At 39.9% G+C, this 21,679-nt stretch overlaps 1 protein-coding gene across 2 annotated transcripts; it reads left to right on the forward strand.

Moving 5' to 3' along the window:
• Window positions 1–9,327: 9,327 nt before the first annotated feature.
• tank (TRAF family member-associated NFKB activator) lies at window positions 9,328–15,322 on the forward strand. Of its 2 annotated transcripts, none has more exons than XM_058623465.1 (8): window positions 9,328–9,588; window positions 10,952–11,093; window positions 11,435–11,543; window positions 11,712–11,776; window positions 13,032–13,090; window positions 13,209–13,327; window positions 13,834–14,231; window positions 14,845–15,322. In XM_058623465.1, the coding sequence occupies exons 2-8, from the start codon at window positions 10,995–10,997 to the stop codon at window positions 15,034–15,036; spliced, it is 1,041 nt and encodes a 346-aa protein (XP_058479448.1). In that variant the 5' UTR covers window positions 9,328–9,588; window positions 10,952–10,994; the 3' UTR covers window positions 15,037–15,322. The 2 variants fall into 2 exon arrangements, with proteins under 2 accessions (XP_058479448.1, XP_058479447.1); XM_058623464.1 differs by having other exon boundaries at window positions 9,329–9,731.
• Window positions 15,323–21,679: the final 6,357 nt, after the last annotated feature.

Consider the following 21,679-nt stretch of genomic DNA (forward strand, 5'->3'; position numbering starts at 1 on the left):
CATTGATTTGCAGTCGGGGCTGCGCAGGACAGGCACTGCTACGGTGGGAAAAACCATTGATCCTTTTGGCGTAGGGGTAAACGTTAAAACAACATTTCAAAAAAATACTTTTCAATGCGTTTATTTGGGGTGCGCGAACATTTAAGGTGTGACTTTGAAAGGCATTAAAACAGAGTTCGGTGTTTATGATTATGTACGTTTTCCAAGGCGTCCGACAAACGAAATTAACACGATGTCGTCACCCCTGTTGTTGTTTGTGTATTAAAGATTACATACCATGCATTCCACCCGGTTCCGTCGTGCTGCTGGTCGTATTAGATGTGAAGTCTCGATAAGTTTCAGTTTCTATTTCAGGTTTAAACTCCTATGTTATTGTCAGATAAAGACAACATGTAATTATGTTTCATGTCAGTACACGATTCAGTTGCGTAATGAGCAATCTACTGATGTTAACGATGTAAATGTAGTATAAACACATGCATTTCCTTTTTACTGTCTGATATAAAAACAACTGTTTCCTTGGACATTTCTGCACGATGGCTTTTTTTTCACTGATGAAAACATACAGTAGCTAATTGCACACAAAACAGCCTTGGCACACAAGTATTTATTAGGTTAGACAGATGTTTGCAAAATACTTTAAGTAAAGGACAAACGATTTGTTGATAATGTAATAAATTATTCAATTAGACAAAAAAAAAACAGCAGAAAATTCTGTCTTTCACTGTGTCATCTATGGCAATCGGTTTAAATAATAGCAGCAACAATACCAGGCTTGTAACTAACTAACTAACTAAATAAATAAATATTTATTGGTGCTGGGAATCCCAGTAATGGATATTGCAAAACCTAAACTTTCAAATCAGCTATATGGCTTGAAACCCGGAATAAATTGGGTTAACTGATCTTTAAAGGATTGGGCTCCATGGTGGAAACCCAGATGAAAAAGGTGACTTCTATTATGGATTGTGTGTAGGAATCTCTAAATGTGAGTGATGGGTTGTTGTTGTTGTGATCTCTGTGTTTGTGTGTGTGTGGATCTTTATTGGAGCAGGTTAGAGGGACAGACTGGGCTATAAATCAAAGCTAATTTACCCACTGCTGTCACCCCGTGATTGGAAATCCCACAGTGGTGGCAGAAAATGTGGATTAACGGCAACCTGCAACAAGGTACAAGTGCCATGTTATGCTCTTACCACTGTTTTGTACTGCCTTTATCGTCTGCCTACACTGCTTCACCTTCTGATTTCGGCAGCAGCACTTTTATATCGCAACTGGTGAGCAAATAAGACACAAAAATCAATTTGAAATAGTGTCTTGGTGGTTTTCACTGTCCCTAACTCATGAAAGCCTGTATGAGGAATGACCATGGCAAACATATGTTGGAGAACCCCTACTTAAGCTGAGTAATGAAATAAAAGGGTCTTTAAACCTTAGTAATCACTGAAAATAACCTTGTGAGCCCACGATGACATCAATGTCCTCCTAGGTGTCAGCACAGTGTGTATAGATTGGCGTGATATGTGATATATCAACCTAAATGAAACCAAAGGTCACCAGCAGAGCATGTAGGTAAGTTCACCAGGGCAACTGGAGTCAATGGGTCAACATTAGAGGAAAGGGAAAGAGGTTTGATTCAGCACTCTGCTAAGGGAACTAAGGGGGGGGCAGGGTAGACCTCCACCTTTTATGAAACTGTGAATGTAACGTTTTCTCTGATCCCTGTGATTTTCAAGTGCTGTGATAGCACCTAAATAAAACAATCTGTTATAATAATAATAATAAATTCTATTACCAGACTGAAAATCCATACTTTCCACAAAATGGATGGCAAGAATAATTTATTCAGCATACCATTCACAAATAAGCCTTGTCATTATGAAAGGCCAGCTATAGTTTAACAAAGACATATCCAGAAAACATGCTGTGCATGAAGAGCTTTCTATGATTGATTTAGACTAATGTAACGCTGCAGAGATTACAGGACACAAACTGAAAGACGTACAGATACACAGGCTCACCTTACACACTGGGTATTTTCAAGCGCAACGAGAGAGAGTGAGGTTATTTTAGGACATTGTGCTCCTTGTTCTCACTCTTTCACGCACTAATCAAAACTGTCTCTCCACCACCATATGAAGAAATATTTGATTTGTCCCTACACGTTACAACAGCAATTACAGCCTAATAGCTTAATCTATAAAAGGCAGAGACAAACCTTCCTCCTCACTTTCTGTGACTGCATGTGTCACATTCCTGAGAGGTGGCACCACCACAGGCAGTGTCGTGGTAGCCTCAGGAAGCGTATTCGTAACAGCTCTCTATACCTTCCTGCCTGGATGCGGGGGTTGGAGCAACTCTGGCAGCGGAAGACTGATTGCAAATCAGTCACAAAAGAATTATGAGTTGTGTGTGTGTCACACAGAGAAAGACAGACCACATTCTCGTTCATAACATCTCTGCTCAGTTATCCAAACACATAAAATATGCTATACGTCAGTATATTCATTATATATATATACATATTCCGCCTTTCGCCCTATGTCAGGATTGGCTCCAGTGACCCCATAAAACCCATGTGGAGGATAAAGCAGTAGGCAATGAATCAGTGTTAGCTCAAATAAAGGGGTTTGTATTATCTGCCAGCTTATATCCATATGTCTTATTACATTTTCACATACAAGTTTGAAGCTTTTCTGAATACCTTTTAATGTATCGCGAGAAAAAAAACAAACGTATCTTGTTGTGGAGCTTGCAGCATTTACTCAGAATAATATGTGTACAATAGATGCAGTTGTTCTTTCAGGCCTGAACGCTGACATGACGAGCAGGGCCACTGTGCTGGTCAATTGTGTTACATTCTGCAGCTTGGCAACTCTCCAAACGTTATTGTAAACATTGTGTAGTGATGTTCGGCCTCAGCACAATGCCATTGTCCCTGTTTTTTTTCTTTTCGTTTTTTTTTCTTTTTAATCAAACGTCAAACATGTTTGCCTTGATTCTGTGTTAAAGTTTAGGAGGCAGGCAATAATCAGCAATCAGCTGTTTATAGTTTATAAATGGCACAAAGAGTGTGTTATGGAGAACACCAGAAATCCATACCATTAAAACTAATATTTTGTCTCTTAATTTCAAGTTTTTTCCAATATATTTTCTTTTGTACTTTAGTAAACTGCTGAATAAATCCTAGCACAAACTGTAATTAAGCTGTCACGGATGAATCGTGTCTATTGTCTGTTTCCTGTTGCTGGTAGACTTTTGTCTACATGGAGCCTTGAGTCTTCTGTCGATGACTGTTTCATGAGCGCTATGTGATGTTTTAGTCAGGGACTTTTCTTGTAACCTCATACACCTTTCACTTTTGTTTCATCCTCTCTTATATTTTAATGTTACTCTATAAAAACCTAAATAACAAACGAGCGCTCTGTCCAAGGACTATTCACGTATAGCTTATTGATTTTGCATTTCTGGTTCCAAAATCAATTGCTTAGAAGGGGATATTCTGAGATTAAAATGTCTCACAATAACTCTGTGTAAACTTGTAACACTTTTTAATCCTACTCATCCCCCTGTCATTTTCTTCAAATAGAAGGAAGTCCCTGAGGCCTGAGCCTCATCTGTAATAATTTTGTATTCATCTTCAGCCTCTGACGTAAATTTGAAGTGCTTCACTGTTATGCTTTGTTGTTATGAACGCACACATTTCCATGCCAATGATTCATATATTTCTGGCACACAGAAAGCCCCCCCCCCCCGCTCATGAAATCTGATCTGTGTGGTTCCCCCTGTATTCCTCCTCCCCCAGCCCTTCAGAACTGCCCTCTGTCTGATCTTTCTGGAGACCTACAGCAGTTTGTTTATTTTGCTTGACATGGAGGAAACGCTGTTGGACCCTTCATTGGCTAAAGATTTACAGCATGGGACAGTCAGGCTCCAGTGTGATGTGTATCAAATGCTCCCCATAACTGCAAGCTTAGTATCATTTTCACCACTGACACGTCACAGAGGACAACACAATTGTCTGCCTGCCTGGGGAATACGCCATTAGGTGATCACATCAGTTGATACCCCATGGCATTGAGCATACAAATAGTCTTCTCATCTTGCTAATTGTGGAGATTGAGGCCATAGATCATCACACACACACACACCAATGTCCTGTAATGGACAAAGGGCATAAAACCCACATCTGACCCCTCCAGGTGTCTACTCCAAGGGCAATACTGGAAAAGGACACCACGTCTCCCTGGAGATCATTTCACCTTAAATTTACGAGGCCTCTGCTCTACTCATGTCGCTTGGAATGATTGAGATCAGGGTATTGGAAAGGAATTGCTTTAGGACACAAATGTCTGACTGAATGGTCAACGTACACTGAGCAGATAACGTTGTTTACTACGTGTATGCACGTGGCCCCCAGTACTGTAGGTGTGAATTGCACATACTGCCTCATGGCGTGATGGCACACTAATAGTAACACGAGTAACCTTCTTACTTTAGAGGAGAAAAAGTGAAAGAGAGAGAAAGAAGGAGGAAAGAGAAGTTAAACAGATCATCTCACCACATGAAAGAGTACGGTGTTCATGAATGTGTTTGCATTTTTCTCATCTTTATTGTGGTTCACTCTCACCCAGACATGGGGGTTAGGTGGATGAAGATTTCGTCTGAGGGGAATTGAGAACAAAATAGAAAATACAGAAATGTCTCGTGAGGTCAGTGGTTGTGTGGCCATTATATTAAATCATGGTACAATGACAACTCTCCAAAACCAAAGCCACAACATCCTAAACTCCCCCTGGTGGTTGACTGCAGTCCATGCAATATACCCTGCAACTGATGGTAGATGGATCATGGGCAAAACAGAATTTGTCCACCTAGTGGAATTTCAGTTAAGTTAAGTTTAGGTGATATATGTTCAAGTGTTCTTTTTTTTATTTGTTATTTAATGATATAAGATTGATAACTGATAACTGACTGAGAGTGGACTACACAAAGACATTTTCTTTTTGCTTCTCATTCACACTCACATTCACAAACAGCCATGGAAGACACTGGGTTTCAGTGAGTGACAGACATAGAATAGGAGAATGAGATGATAGTAAATGGTCTGTATTTATAGAATGCTTTTAATCAGGATAACCACTCAATACTGCAAAAGAAATCCAAACACATAACCTGCCACCTCAGGGTGTCTGTGAGTCTGCATACAACAAGTGATTTATGTGCAACGTGTGATTCAGACAGCAGAGAGGGACATGCATGGCAGAGTTAAGAGTAAAAAAGTATTCATTTTAATCTTATTAGTGCCATGATTCCATTTGAAGTAAAGTATTTAAGTACATACAAATACAAATACCTGCAGCAAATGAGTCTGTGGCTCAGCCTCCGAACCATAATGCAAAACTAGGTGGGATATTATTTTGTCACTAAATGTAGAGAAAAAAGTGATCGTCCGAAACATGAGATTTGAGTTTGCATTCCAAATAACTTCAAATATTAAATTTTAGATATAACATACATGGCAAAGATTAATTGGTGGATATTTTGAATACTGTATGGTGGACTTGCAAGTTTCTGTCTCAGCAGTTCCTCCTCATCAGAATTTGTGCAATTGATTACTATTATGCGTAGTATACATGGTAAAAAAAAATGTATTTAATCATCTCTAATCAGGAACGTTTCGTGTGTTGCCCTCTTCCTCAAACAAACGAAAGTCCCTTCTCTGTTTGATAGTGCATATCCTGTGACCTTTAAAGTAGGAACCAGTGAACCATTTTCATCCAAAACCACTTCTTTTGAGACAGTTGCCTGCTTGGTTATGGACCTAGGGTAAGTTCAGCTCAACAAAAAAATAAAGGAAATACTCAAATTGACTTTACACTATTGAGTTAATGTATTGATTAAATGCATCAATATCTCATCTGATCACCTATTACGTGGATAGTTAAATTGATAAGTAATAACCAGAGCTGGGCCCATCGACTGGTAGATTATTACTATTTTCTAGTGAGGATGTTTTTTTCAAACTCACATTTTATGCAATTATTAACCACCTTTTTCCAGACAGAAGGAGTGTGGAGGTGACTTTAAATGTAGGTAGTATGAATGGCTGATATGATGGAGAGAAGAAAGGTAGATAATATGGTAAGTGCAAGAGACCAGGTTGAGGGGAAGCATCGGAGGCATCGGAGGAGGATTCAAACTGTTCTACCGTGGTTAAGATGGAAAGTGAAATGGGACAGAGGTGACAAGAGTGTCAGACAGAATCATGAGTTTGAAGCTATAGTAAGTGAAGGTGTGATGTTGAATGTTGTCTGTGCTTTTGTCCCACAAGTTGGTTGTCAGTCAGAAGAGAATGAGGAGTTCTGGAGTAAGTTGGATGAAGTGGCAGAGAGGGTTTCCAGCTGAAAGAGAGTGACGATTGGAGCAGACTTTAATGGGCATGGGAACAGAGGTGATGAGGAGGTGTAGGGTAGATATGGGGTCAAGGAGAGAAATGTAGAACGACAGATGGTCATGGATTTTGCAAAAAGTATGGAAAGGGCTGTGGTAAACGCACTTCATAAAGAAGGAGGAGGAGCATAGGGTGATCTATAAGAGTGGGGGAAGATACTCACAGGTAGATTATACTATGCAGGAGTTGCTACGTGAAGGGGACAGGAGACTGTAAGGCAAGTCTGAAGGATGATTTTGAAAACCAAGGATTAAATGGGGGAAGCTGAAAAAAGAAGAATGTTGCACAGAGTTTCAGGGAGGAGTTGTGACTGACTCTTAGGGGTATTGAGGAGTTAACAGGTGACTGGAAAAGTACAGTTAAAATGCTGAGGGATACAGCCAACAAAGTTTTTGGTGTGTCCTCTGGACAGAGGAAACATGACAAGGAAACGACAAAAAGTGTAGTAGTACTGACAGAACTGGCTTGTAATGAGTTGCATGAGAGGCTCTACACTATGGAAGGAGAGAAGGACTTGCATCGACTGGTTAAACAGAGAGACAGAGCTGTAAAGGATGAGCAGCTGGTTAGCGTGATTAAGGACAGAGATGAAAATGTTCTAACAAGCGAACAGAGAGTATTTTGAGAAGCTGATAAATGAGGAAAAAGAGAGAGCGGGGGCGACAGATGGAGGGGAGATAGTGCCTCAGGAAGTGCAGAGGATTAGTAACGAGGAAGTGAGGGCAGCTCTGAAGAGGATGAAGACATTTTAGTCCAGATGACATATACCTGTGGAGATATGGAGATGTGAAACCAGTGGACTTTTTGACCAGATTGTTTAACACAATCTTGGGGAGAAAAGGCCTGAGGAATGGAGAAGTGTAATGGCACTGATTTCCAAGAACATGGGTGATGTGCTGAACTGTAGTAATGTGATGAAGTGATTATTCTTTGGCCCTAAATGAAACCAAATCCAATTGTTAAATAAATGTTATAACTCAATAACTATATCCACAACCCCCATAATATACTGTATGCAAAATGTATTGCCACCAAGTTGTACAACCTGGTAATATATGTCCTATGTTCCTGGGTTACATGGAAACGAGAAGCATGTTTTTTACATTGTTGCATGCTGTTGCTTGGAATGAGTAAATGCAACTGAATGTTGTAACTTCAGTGGTTGGCACATTACACCGTCTCTGGTTGAATGTTAGTAGGTTAAGTCACTCTCAGCTGCCATCTAGTGTTTGTTGTTCTTGTGCTGACAGCATTTCTTGGGATGCCCTTTGCTGAGGACAAGGTTCTGCCAGTGACTCAATGCACTTTGAGACATAGATGCATTTAATCATGGTCAAAGGTGGTACAGATAAGAAATATAAACACTCATATGTCCACATTAAACAGCGTGTGGTTTGGAGAAATTGTACAAGTACAAGTTGTGTAGAAACAGCAAAGGCAGTGATCATGAACCCACCAGGGCTGTACTATTCACAACATGGGGGGGGGGGGGGGTGAGCAGTTGCACTTCAGTTTTCCTAAATTTTAGTAAGGTATGTTTAGGATTCCTTATGTTAACTTATGTTAAGGCTTTATGCCAATTTTGAAACCTAATGTTGAAATATAACATATAACATATTATTATTCTGTCATTGTCATTCAACATTTCTCTCATGTGGGTTCCAATATGTCTGGCAATGAACATGTTTCACAAGTGCATTGTATATACAGGCCTTAACATCAGACCTTACTGAGAGTAGACCACAATATAAGAGCTTGATTCCTTCTGGTTCCAACTGTGGCCACAAGTTGCAGGGAGCACTAAAACTTAACAAAGCACACATCTAGATATACACCTAAAATTGTTTGCAGATGAATAGGTTAAACTCACAAAATGTAGATGGGAGTTCCCTTTGTGTTTCTCTTATAAACTCTTATCATCTTAATACTTCCTCTTAAGGTTATAGACAGACTTTAGCACAGAAAGTTGTGAGGACCAGCCAAAATGTTCTCACAAGGTCAAAATCTCCTAACAAAGATCACTGTCTTCTACAAACACACACACACACACACACACACACTCATCAGCAAGCACTGTAGAAGCCTATATAACAACCTGTTTATTTGTATCAGGTGTGCTGGAGCAAGGAAACATCTAAAACACTGGTTCTCAAACTTTTTTATGCCAAGTACCACCTGAGAATATATTTAGCTCCCGATTACCACCAACATTAAAATACAGTGGTGTAAATAGGCCGAGCAAAGTCAGCTACAGACTTTTCACAGGAGGCAGATTTATTCCCAATAAGATAATTTGCTCTCCTATCCTCCTCCTCACATATACTTCTGACACTGGTGTAGTGAAATTAGATCAAGATGGAGTGAGAGATAAGGTGACTCTAATTATTATTATTTAATATATTATTAGGTTTTTGTTATAAAGAGTTAGTAAATCGCCCAGTTCCACTTGGATCACATACAATGGCATATACAGTAGAACAGCATTTCTGATTTTTCACCAGAGGAAGCTCATGTACCACTGGTGGTACACGTACCACAGTTTGAGAACCATGTAGGGCAGGGCCAGGATTGAGAAACCCTTTCCTAAACTTTACCATATTCTTATTCTAATCCTACCTCAAACGGTCTTAATCCTCAAAAGCCCCTACAGGACCTGCTGCACCACTTTCAACGTTCTTTCTTTCTATGTGCGCGCGCTGAAAGTTGACCGATATTAGCAGAGAGGAAACGTGTTGCGCAGTGAAATGAGCACAGTCCTCTGGTTTGGGGACAGTTGGTTTCTCACATGCACATCAGCAGCCACAGCAGCAGCAGCAGCAGCAACAACAGCAGAAACAGCAGCAGCAGAACTCATAATATTGCAGACGCGTAGGCTGGAAGAACCCTCAACCAGCTCACCGCCCCGCTCTGGACTGCTCTTCTCTCCGGGCTCGGCGCTGATTGGCCGGGCTCGAGTGAAGGCGGAAGTCCACAGAGCTGGGGGATTCCCCGAGGGAAGTTCCCAACTCAACTGGGCTAAGTAAAAATGTAAAACATACATTTGCCATATCCTCTCCAGCGCCTTGTAACTTCGCACCTGAAAAGCAGGCGGTGTCAACACTATAAATGCGACTTTAGCCGTTACTCGAACGAAGGTAAGAGGACACTGAGCTGACAGAGGGCTTAACTTGTCTGACACCGGTTGAATGAGCTATGGCTAACCAGTCATTTAAAGAACACGGAACTGTGAGGATTATGCTTTGAACGACGCTCTGAAGTGACCCATTGCTGCCTCCCGGTTAGTGTTAATGTTCTTTTTGCTGCTTGAGTGTGAGTGGACTTTACTGTAGCTTCACCCAGGAGCTGCTCCTGCTGCTGCTGTGCAACTACTACCACTGACAGGGACTGTGTTGCTATGGCATTCATTTTGAAGATTGAGCAATAATTGATGAGCAGCTCTGGGTGACTGACATAGAGCTACTCTCTATGTGTTTGTGTGTCACAACAGTAAATAATAGTACATGGCTGCTTCATAAAATGATTTGTGGGTTTTGTATGAAATAAGTTGTAATCTGAGTTTAGCTTCTTAATTGTAAATGTTGATCTATGATTGTAAACTGAATATCTGCTGTGTAGACCATAGAAGACATTTTTCATGTTTCAAGTTTTACACCATTTTCTGCATTTCACAATCAAAACACATCATAGATGAACTGAGAAGTTATTCACTAGTTTATTTCACCTGCGTGAATAATCATTGGTAGAAACCCTACAGTAAATACGTAAAAAAATGACAAAATGGCCTAAAATGTAAGAACTACGTGTCACAGTGTCGTACATTTGTTATGCAAGATAAATCAAGTGCTTTGAGTATTTTACATTTGGACTGAAGTAGTTATTCAAAGAATTGGTTAACAATTAATGACTAAATTAGTCAGTTTATGAGTTTTTTTCCCTCATTTTTTCACTCTCTTAAGCATGGGTTTTCTCTGGTTTCTTAGCTTCCACTATGACAGTAAACCACATATCTTTGGCATGTGACCCAAACAAGATTTTTGGTGATGTCACTGGGAAAACACAGATGAACATTTTTCGCAATCTTATGACATTTATGAAACAAACTACTTTTTGATTGATCAAACAAATTAATAATAATAATAATAATAATAATAATAATAATTAATAAAATCCACATCATTTGCTCATGAAAATAATTTACAAATGCAGCCCTGTTTGCCATAACCTTTGAGATGCTCATTTACATTTTGCACACATCCTTTGATGCAGACTTTGTTGAAATGTGAATGCAGTTTTTTTTTTGTGCAAGTAGAACTGGAAGTGAGCAAATATTAGGAAGTGTTCTCATTCAGTTTTGGCACCATTGTGTTGTTGTTGTAGCTTACATAAGTCAATTAAATAATTTGACAGTAATTCCTTGACGTGAGCTGTGTCACTGAGTGCAAAAGCATAAAGCAAGTGAAATTGGTATCTTTGCAAACACTGCGTTTTCACTCTTAGGGCTCATGTCTGCTGTGTCAGTGATGACTGTGGAGCACAAGGCATGGAAAGGAACATTGGAGACCAGCTCAACAAAGCTTTTGAAGCTTATCGCCAGGTCTCCATTGAAAAGGACATTGCTAAAAAGGAGCTGCAAAAAATGGTAACAACGGAAACTATTTCCCCCCCCCAGTTTTATGAAAATTTTAGCCAAAAATGATAAACTTAGCAAGAAAAATAAGCCACATGCATTTACGTTTTCTCGAGAAAAGTTTCGTAACACACTGTGGTTGACATTCTGTTTGCTTTTTTTGAGGTTTGCTTACTGTGTAATTGTAAGGTCTTCACCTAAGGGCTTTGAGAGTGATGTATGTTATGAATGAATTGGCGCTATAATTTAAATTTAAATAGTAAGAAAAACCCATTAGATCATGACTAAACTAAAGACCATAATACTTTGTGCTAAATAATAATATAATAACAACCAAGACTTCATTTTCACAGACTGAATATTATGAAGGATACACTCAAACACTTCAGAAGCAGATAGAGGACCAGCAGCAGTTGATTACAAAACTTCAAGCTAAGTTGTCTGCAACAAGGCAACTATCAGGTTGGTGAGCTACACCCTGTCTCCCTGTTTGTGTTCCAACAAGATCATTTACTCCTACGTTGCATTCAATTCTGGTCAGTGTGTTAACAGTAATGATACTGAATCTGTTTTGTGTAGCATTTCTTCTCCTGTTCAAGCTGTTGATTTTTCACTGTTTTGGGTTTGTAGGAGAAATGACATGTGAACCGTGCAACCACCTCTTCGATGGAGCCAGTGCTTATAGGATAAAGCCGGTATGTTCACTGTCTCACGCTGTGCGTATTCTATATCTACACTGTGTGAAAATGTCTTTGTGATGTCAACAAAACAGGTTTTTCTTCATTCTCACAACATACAGGCAGCGTCCTTTACACATATTAACATAGTGTTTCTGCTCCGTGCTGTTGCATTTTTTTTATCCACACAATCATGTTAAAGGCTTGTATCACGTTGATGGTCAATGAATATAGTATAAACTATGAGGTTTAAATAGTGTTGTATGATACTGCTGTGCAAAGACTAATATTGAGTCAGTTTCATCTTTTATTTAAACCCTTCTCTTTTTATTGTGTTTATTTATTTCCACATAAAAAGACATTAAAAGATACAGTATAACTATATACGGTATACCATATCCATGAAAATATGTGAGAGAACTGCCTAAAAACCTCTAGGGCATGTCAAACTCAAGACCTGTCAGTACCTAACCTACCCCCTCCTCCCACTACTCAGTGGTTGTTTCCTGCATTTATTTTTTCCCCCTGAAATCACACCAGTTTGTTCATATTTGAAATGTTCACATATTGCTTGAAGATAATGTTAAATAATAAAGGTAAATATTTAGCTATTTAAAGTCGTGTGATCTGGCTGTTTGAATATCATATGTCTGATTAAAACATAGTCATTTAGACTGTTCAATACATGTTAAACCTGTATGGCCCCATGTCACTCTACTCTCTACTCTAGAAAATCAGCATCCTCTTGTTGTGGTACAACTATAACAGGAAATAGTTAAATTTTACAATCTATTCAAAGCATAGTAAAAAAAAAAAAAAAACAATACAAACAAACCTAGACCTATCATAGTATTCTGTAGAATGCCCAGAAATGCCCAACTAATATTTGTTTCCAGTTTTGCAAACCCTTGTTTAAACAGTTTCATCACAGACAAGCAAATGTCTGAAACGGGAAATGCTTCATTTTTATTTGTTTTCAAATTAATCAAACAACTGATAGGCCTTCCGTTTGCATAGCTGCTGTAATGGCAACTACCCTGCGTTTGACTCCACACAAGGTGTATCCACTTTACCTTCACCAGATGGTGCTAGAGGATAATGTCAGTGCACAGTGAAGCAGCTTGAGCTTTTGTTATTTCACCAGCCAGGAAGATCATTTCACCACTAAAAGAACTTACTGTATCTCAGTAAAATGCAGATGTATTAATAATATTCCTCTTGGATACTAAATGTTAGTGGTTATGAATGTAATATGTGGTTTTTTTTTTAACAGGAGAATATTGGCACTGTGGCTGTTTCCTCTAATATGCCAGTCAACAGCAGCCGTGACTAGTATGTGTCTCTTTATGCACAGAGAATTCTTCTTTCTTTCTTTTTTTTTAAACCATGGACGTTACATTTAAGAATTAGATTATTTGTTTAGGTCACTCTTTATTTATTTCCTTGTCAGTCAGGACATGATGGGAGTATTTGAAGCAATTCAAGGCAAATTCCGGCAGATTCGGTCACTGACGCAAAGACAAAAAGATCACCTAAAGCGATTCAACAGAGAAAACGATACATCAAACGGTAATGTTAAACATTTATCAAACATTACCTGCTGTTTTTTTTTTAAAGGCCTGTTTCACACATCTGCATATTTTATTATTTCACCTAAAGAATCTGTGTTGGGGCTGTAATAGGTTAATGCATATTGTCAATTTGTCAACAATTTAATAATTGTTATTTTACATCGTAATATAACAACACTTTTTCAGGAACTGTACATAAATCCCCCCATTGTTCTTTCAAAATGCACACATTTTATAATTCCATCCACAAATGCTGTGGATACGGAACGTATAATTAATATGATAAAACGGTTATTAATTGTAACAAGGATAATAACAATACATATATATTGTGATAAGTTGTATGTTGATGTACCCTTGAGATATATATGTTATGCTTCTAAAACTTCTCAAAATCACAGCTAGGCTCAAATATCCTCGGAGCCAACACTGACATCTACATCTACGCTGTTGACTGAGGCAGAAAACGTGTGTAAAAATCCCCTGTTTTCCTACATGTGACAGATCAGCAGTTCTCCATGCCCATCCAGTGCACAGACGCTACAGCAGAGGCCGAGAGACCCTTTCCCTCAGTGCTACGGTCAGCAGTGGAAATCCCACACCAGCCCACGTCCCTGGCATCCCGCGGCGCCAGCCCCGAGGACCGGGACTTAGTAGATTCTCTCACCAAACTCAGTGTCAAATTCCCGCCCGCAGCGGACAGTGAATATGACTTCCTGAACAGTGCTCCAGAGAGGCACATTGGCCTCACCATGCCCATGAAGCCACTGCTCAGTAGTGTCCCCTCCGCATTGACAGAGGAGGAGCCCGTGGAACTGCCCATGCCTTTTGTCTACCCCACGTCCCCCTCCCTCTCTACATCATCTTCACTCTCCCAGGAGAACGTGCGGGGACCCCAGCAGGTGAGAATCACAGGAGAAGGTCTGAGAAAACTAGTAGCAAATTATCAGTTTATGATTGGTCTTTGCTAATGGAGGAGAGAAACGGTGTGAAGTCCAAAAAAAAAAAAAAAAAACTCTTGGGATTTTTAACTTGAAATGTATTACTGTGTAATGTGAGCTGATTCTTTTTTTTTTTTTTTTTTTTAAACTCCAGCATTGATGCTCTGGCTATATTTGGCATCTTTACTGGAAAGCGTGAGCCAGATGGAAGCAAAATACAGTCTCTGAGTTTTATTTGCTGATGTGTATAAATGCCCAATGAAAGATTGTGAATGACATGCAGTGAGATCAGAAAACTGGTCCACCTTTTCACAAAATCATGACTTCCCTTCAACGTGAGCATTTATATTAGACTGGACAGTTTTGATAAGTTGGACGAACACATAAAATAGTAACAGAATGAAATTCGTGAGGAGGGCCTTTAGTGTTGCTTAGTATTTGTGAAGGCATTGACACAAGACAAAACATCATTCTTAAGCTTGAAGACACTATACTTTCACAGAGTTAGTGTAAAGATTGATTGCAGCATCAATAATAAATATTGTTGTTTTTTTTGGTTCATCCCACTCTGCAGCCTCTCTGGAGCCCTGAGCTGTGTGATGCAGTTGACATGGGGAAGGAGCTGGTGACGCCTCAGAGCAGCAGCAGCAGCAGCAGCAGCAGCAGTCCTGATAAATGTGCTTTCTGCCATGCTGTGGTTCCTCAGGACCAAATGAACAGCCACCTCTACTCGCATTTCTCTCATAAGGACGAAGCTGGCGATTGACGGTGCACGCAGACTGATGGGCTGAGGCCTCAACTTCTCCAAGACATTACTGTATCCATGGTCCACCCGTGGTCCTGCCTGCCAGGAAGTACATGCGCTGTACTGGATTGGAAATGACACTGCAATAAGACTTGAATCCATTTATTTAATATTGAAGAGTCGAATGGTACAATCCTCTGCCCATTTTATTTTCCTAATATCATGCTGAGACTCTACTATAGTAAGTGACAATGATGCATAATATGGTATACGTGAGCAAATAAAAGTGACATTTACTCTTGCAGCATTTTCGCTTGGATTTTTTTTTAAGGTGAATTCTTTCTTTCATATTTTTTTAGTTTTTTAAAAGCTACAGTATTTAGCTTAATTCGTAGATTTGCTGTACACACCCTCTCTGTTGATATTATGGGTAATGTCTGCAGAAATACGACAGCTCTGCCTCCTTTTTTTACATTAGTGGAAATGCTAATATGCATTAAATCACTTTGACATAAGCCAATCAGGGTTAAAAGGGTTGTACTTTGCTCTAATTTGATGATTTTGAAGCAGGTGTAATTTGTCATTATTTGTGGCGTGGAAAATATTTCTAACTTTGAAATAAGTTTAAAATGTGTATGCCAGCCGATCATTAAAGTTGTTTACAACGATGGCAGCACATATCAATAAGGCACAAACTCATTACACAGTGGCTTTTACCTGATGCAGTTTTATAATGTACCTTTGACATTTTCACTCAAACGATGCTTTGTGTAGTTATTAAAAAAAATGACATACATTTAGAATGTACATCTCTATCACATGAGCTCGTATACTATACTCATTAGACATGAGTATGAAGAGTGAGACACAGGCTGTGTCAATAACATCGTGTGAAAAATGCATCTTTTCCTGTGTCATTTGACTAAACCCGAGTCTTTTCCAAACCACAGCATCATCATCGTCATCTTTTTTTTATTTCTTCAGTACTTGATTCACTTGATTCACACCTTTGCAAACAATTGCAGTGATTTTCACCATTCAGTGAGGAGATGTTTAAGGGAATGGTGATGCTGTGAGTGTTGGAACACTTTGTTGTGCATCAAAGACCTTGCAGCCCTTCAGCTATGGCTTGGTAACACTTGGTGCTGGGGTAGATGATCTGGTGTGAAGTCGGCAAATAATTTTTTTTTTTTCTTACTACAAGGGTTAGTCATTGTGACTTATTTCTAATCTAAAAAACACAGCTTAATAGATTGTTATTTGTTATTTGAACCTTATCTTATATTGATGTTATCAACGGTTCCCAACTAGAAGAGCCCTTTTTTTTTTTATATAAGGTGAATATTACATATTTATTTGACACATGTTCATTTTTAAAGTCATTTCACATTTCACATCACATCATGGACACTGAGGAGTGATTTTTTTTTTATTTCCTTTTTTTTTTTGGCAAATACATATCCCTAATGATCTTCTCTGGTTAATCTGTGAAGAGTTGAACATTGTGCAACCTGCAGGCTTTTCTCTCTGGGATCGTGAACAGCTGCTTGCTCATAATTATGTTGTCATTCATTGTTATTTAGAAGAGGAAACTCGCACTGACAGCTCGGATTTTTTTCTTTTTTTTCTATTTTGTACACGATATTTCCGTGCATGTGTGTACAATGTAACGTGGACTGTTTGAGAGAGCTCCCTTTTGCCTTGGAGCTGTTATTTTTGCAATCATTTCCCGTAAGATATCAGATATATGTGCCATCTCTCTCCCTCTCTCTCTCTCTCTCTCTCTCTCTCTGGGACATTTGCTGTTAGAGGCTGTAGATTTGAAATAGATTTGAGGGCTATAAAAAAAAAAGTGAAAGAAGACAAAAAAGGAGAGGGATATGGATTGAGATGGCGAAGTAGCAGGCTGATTACAAGGTGTCAAAATTGCCAGGAGCAAGAAGGTGAAAGCAATCAGGGGTGAGAAGAGTGCAGCATTCGTGAGGGGCAACTAATTATCCATCTCATTTGTGGAGAGAAGCATTTGAGGCAGCTCTAGCCCACTGAATGGTGACAGATTGGTGCGGAGGAGAGGGGAGGTGTTAGAACAATAGAGCCCAGCTCACCATCATTACTGCATGCTAATAAGCAGTGTTTCTACACCACCAGTCGGTGCTGCAGAGAGTTCGGGGAGATGGGAAGTCACTGGCTTCAGGGGAGAGCAGTCATTTTTAAGTGGAGAAGAGAGAGAAAGTGATGCTCGGTATAGCTGTTGACACTCTATCACTGCTTAGTTGAGCTTGTAGGTTATCCTGTGCACACTGGAGCTCCGTGTCTGATAAGACGAGCCGATGGTACCGTAGTGTTCTTAAGTAGAGGAGGTGGAATAATAGGTTATGTTGTGACACGTACTGCATGTATACTGTATACGCAGTATATGCCTGTTTTCAAATTCTAACTCTGTATATGGCCATAAGTTATTTGCTTACTTATACTTTCAAAGATAACACATTTGTCAATTTGTTTTTTTTGTGTGCAATGGCTGTTAAACTTTATGTTTCGCCCTGTATCACTCTGTACATATATTAAATATTCACTGTTTTCACATCATGTTATGTTGTTACAGCCTGATTCTAAAATAATTCATGTTCATTTTCTATCATCATTCTACACTCAGTACCTGATTAGGACAAACAGAATTAGGACATATTATAACTTCATGCAAATTTAACAAAGGGGAAACACTTGTGCCATGACACTTAAAATCTAGCTGTGGTGTTTCTTCTTCTTCTTCTTGTTCCAGAACCTATCAATGTCCTTAGAAATCCTCTAAACTTGAATACTCTCTCACTGCTGGCAATGTGTATCAAATCAGAAAGGTGCCACAGGGTCAAAGGAAAGTAAAGTAAAGTAAGGAAAAGATCTTTATTGTCATTATACAACCGAAATGGAATTACGAGGTCAGGTGGAGGGTTGATCAGAGCCGCTGTGGCTGAGCGTGCCGTGACAATGGACCAACCTGACCCAATGTGTCTAACGTTCATGAATGTTTCGATGGTGGGTGGAAACCAGAGAACCCAGAGGAAACCCACGCAGACACGGGGACAACATGCAAACTGCACACCGAAAGATCATATTTGGAAACATGAAAAACAATCAGGACTCATCCTGCAAAAGTATAGGTTCCTTTTTTTCAACTGAGCAACTGCATGAGGCCTGCGTGAGACCAAATGTCATGCGGTGGTGATGTCACCCATTATAATCTGAAGCCCCGTTTTTAATCGTCCCGAAACTAGAAATTGAAATGGGAACACAATTTATAAAATGAACATCATGCGCTTTCAAAGTAGACCTTAAACTAGTTATTGACAATAACTCCTTGGGAAAATGAATAAATTGAGTGAGAATAAGGCTCATTTTCTCATAGACTCAATAAATGTTTACTTCCTCGTTGGCGTCATCCAGCAAAGGTCCAGAGGTCCTGAGTGGAGATCAAAGAAGCTCCTGAAGGGCAACTGTCACTGCAGCACCTCATTAACCTCCCCTCAACCGGAGACACATGATAGCACCTTTATCACATTCGTTTAATGAAACCAAAATGAAACAGATGAAGGAAATCAGGCAGTGATCATCGCCTGCCCCGCACCATCCCAGTGGTGACGTATGGTGTGGGGGCTGTGAGCAGACGGGAGCGAGTTTAAGGGACAGATATATCTGTAATGAACCAACAAAGACCGTGCCGTTGTGCATTTGGTAAAGCTCTCTGTGAATTAGTGCCTCGGCCAGAGTGCTGAATTGAACACAATTTCTGGTAAAAATGGCTGTGGCTGTGACATTTTCAATTGAAAATAAAAAAAATGACATGCAGTAAGACACATTTAGGGCGTGCTTTATCAATCAAAACTTGTTATAATGGTGACAGGACGGAAAGGAACTGCACACACACACACAAAGCTCCCTTTCAAAGGATTTTTATTGCCAGTGATGTTTTGAGCACAACACACTCCTCCTTAGTCTTTTTATGAAATTTGTAAAAAAAAAAAAAAAAAATCTAAATCTTCTCACTATTTTAGTGCAAATTAATGAGGGGAAAATTAATGAATGTATTTAAGCTTATTAGGCTGCAACATAAAGGGCATTAGAATGCTTAATGAATGCACACTACAGTGGATATTGCATTTCAGTCAACATCGCACGTGTGTAAGCTTAGTTTAATAATTGATATAATGCATGCAACATAATAATGACGATTCAAAAAAATATATACCATTCTCCTTTACCGGCCAGTAGAAGTAAATTATTCTCAGCAATTACTCCTCCTATTATCATATTTCTAAATATTCCAGCAATGTTTATCAGATCATGCCATTGGCAAGAAGATATAACACAAGTAGTGGGAAAAAAAAAAGAGTTGTTAAAGGATTTCATCAAATAGAAAACAAAACAGAGCGATAGCAAGTGGATTAAGGTCACCAGGCTAGAATGCCCTCTTCACAGCAATGTCATTTAGATAATTAACAACTTAGGAGAGAAGCATATTCGTCTATCTGTGCACTGGTCACCGTTGGCATGAGAGACTGCCAACTCTCATGGTGTTGCGAGCTGAGAGTATCACCTCACAGTTGTCTTGCCATGCGTTGGGCTCCGCGTGCTCTCTGTGCAGAAGTGGTGGAGCCGACTTTGTGTGCGATTAAACGTGTCGAAGCCATCGCCGCCTGTGCAAAGTCTCCGAACAGCCCCTCTCCTCCATTGTGTTTGTCTCAGTGCTGGTCTGAGAGCCCTGATTCCTGGAGCAGAGATTTGGCAGTCACAGCAAGTGATGACAGAGGCAGTGGTGAGATCGCACCCAGAACCCCAGAGGAGACTCACATTTCAGGCAGATGAGAGACTTGTTCAATACACAGAACACACAAGGCGCTGATCAGTGGCGTTTTGTTGAAGCCATTGTTCTATAATCCACGTTGTTCTGCCACCATATAGCAAAACGAGTTCGGGTTTGGACATTTTTAGACTTCTAAACTTTCTGAAGACACTTGGCTGCCTTTTCTTTTTCTTTTTTTTAAAAAAAAAAGATGTGGGACAGACAAACTTGGCTGTCAAGATGCCACCCTCGTGATATTTTATTGTCAATGTTAAATCAGAGTAGGTTGTTTTTCTTCTTGACATATGGGGGTGGGAAAGAGCATGGGGATGTTTGTGCAATGGCAACTTGCAATTCAAGGGTTAAGGCAGCATGAAAGAATCCATTCTCGGTTTAATGACCTAGCCTCGCCGGGCGAGGACGACAGGGAACATACTCTTGACTTGTACTGAATTTGCCAATTAACACCTCTGATAACAGGCTGCCTCTGAACATCACCAGTGTAGAGAGAGGAGGAGCAACTCTCATGCACTTTGTTTTCCAGCCTCTGATCCTGTAATGATGAGGTCCATGATTTCTTTATCCATTAAAAAGGATTTTTTGCCTCTTATGCACAGTTTGGCAAATTTGATCTGATAGTAGGATTTCACAGGAATTGTAGCTGCATCGTTGAGGCAGAGAAAATCTCAGCTCAGCTCAGCTGCACAGGCGCTGAATATTCAGACTGTCAAATTGTTGAGAATACTTCAATTTTTTCCCTCACGCGCCACTTGAATCCTTATAGTTATTGGACATTCTATTTTTTGCACACAGCCATATGGCTGCGTGAAGCTTCAATTAGACACATGGCTGGTATCTAAGATACAATGTGCTTGATTAGCTTTGTCCCTTCTAATCTCCGTCGAGTAAAAAACACAAAACAATGCTTCCATCCATGAGAAACGAACCCGCGAAGAACTGCCCCTCCAAATAAGGCCCCTGTTCTAGTCACCCCTCTGATTTCACACATGCTTATCAGACTCCCAAACAACACCTAGTACAGGTGTGAATATCAAAATCCCCAGTGAAAATCACAGTGGGTACTTGGTATTGTCTTCGGAGTCCTCTTACATGCAGCAGTGCCTGTGGATCGGGGCTGGGATGCTGCTGGCTAACAGAAACTGTGGAAACACCTTTGGCTAAGTGTAAGGTGGACAGCCTTACACCAAATGTGCTTAATGACTGAAAAATCACCACCCAGACATAATTGAAAAATGTGCTTAAGTGTACAGTAGCTGGTTATTGCCCAGCACAATCACACCATAGCACAGTAGTTTCACAAATCATTAGCAGGTACTAAAACAATACACAATAATTGAAAGATGGCTACATAATTGATAGCAGTTCACACCACGGGGAAAGTGCAGTGATCCATCTAATGATAGTAATAAAGTGTATAGTGGGTTAGGACACAGACAATAACACTTGAGGTGCGAGCTGTGTACAACTGTGACAACAAAGGCCTCGTCTTAACACTTTGTCAACATAACAGATACAAACACCGCGAAGATATTAGTGATGTTCTGTCAGCAGGGCCGAGGAGATTCACTGTGCTGCATCCCGCGGCTGAGCAGAGCGCCGCTCTCTCGTTCCCATGCTGACCACGTCTGTGCCATGTGCGGCAGAATATGAGCCCTTTTAGACATGCTACATTCAAATCAATTCATTTATTCAGTGTTAAGAAACCATCTGCGTTCACTGGAGCTGAAAGTCATCCTGACTGACACCTCATAGAATTAGTGGGAGGACGGCTTCGTTTAGTAGGATTTTTGCTTAGCTCAGACT

This window comes from Solea solea, chromosome 2, assembly GCF_958295425.1.
Source record: "Solea solea chromosome 2, fSolSol10.1, whole genome shotgun sequence".
NCBI lineage: Eukaryota > Metazoa > Chordata > Actinopteri > Pleuronectiformes > Soleidae > Solea > Solea solea.

Coding starts and splice junctions, on each gene's coding strand:
- tank (XM_058623465.1), top strand. CDS start 10,995: ATGGAAAGGAACATTGGAGACCAGCTCAACAAAGCTTTTGAAGCTTAT. Junction 11,544..11,711: donor TGCAACAAGGCAACTATCAG/GTTGGTGAGCTA, acceptor TTGGGTTTGTAG/GAGAAATGACATGTGAACCG. Junction 14,232..14,844: donor ACGTGCGGGGACCCCAGCAG/GTGAGAATCACA, acceptor CCCACTCTGCAG/CCTCTCTGGAGCCCTGAGCT.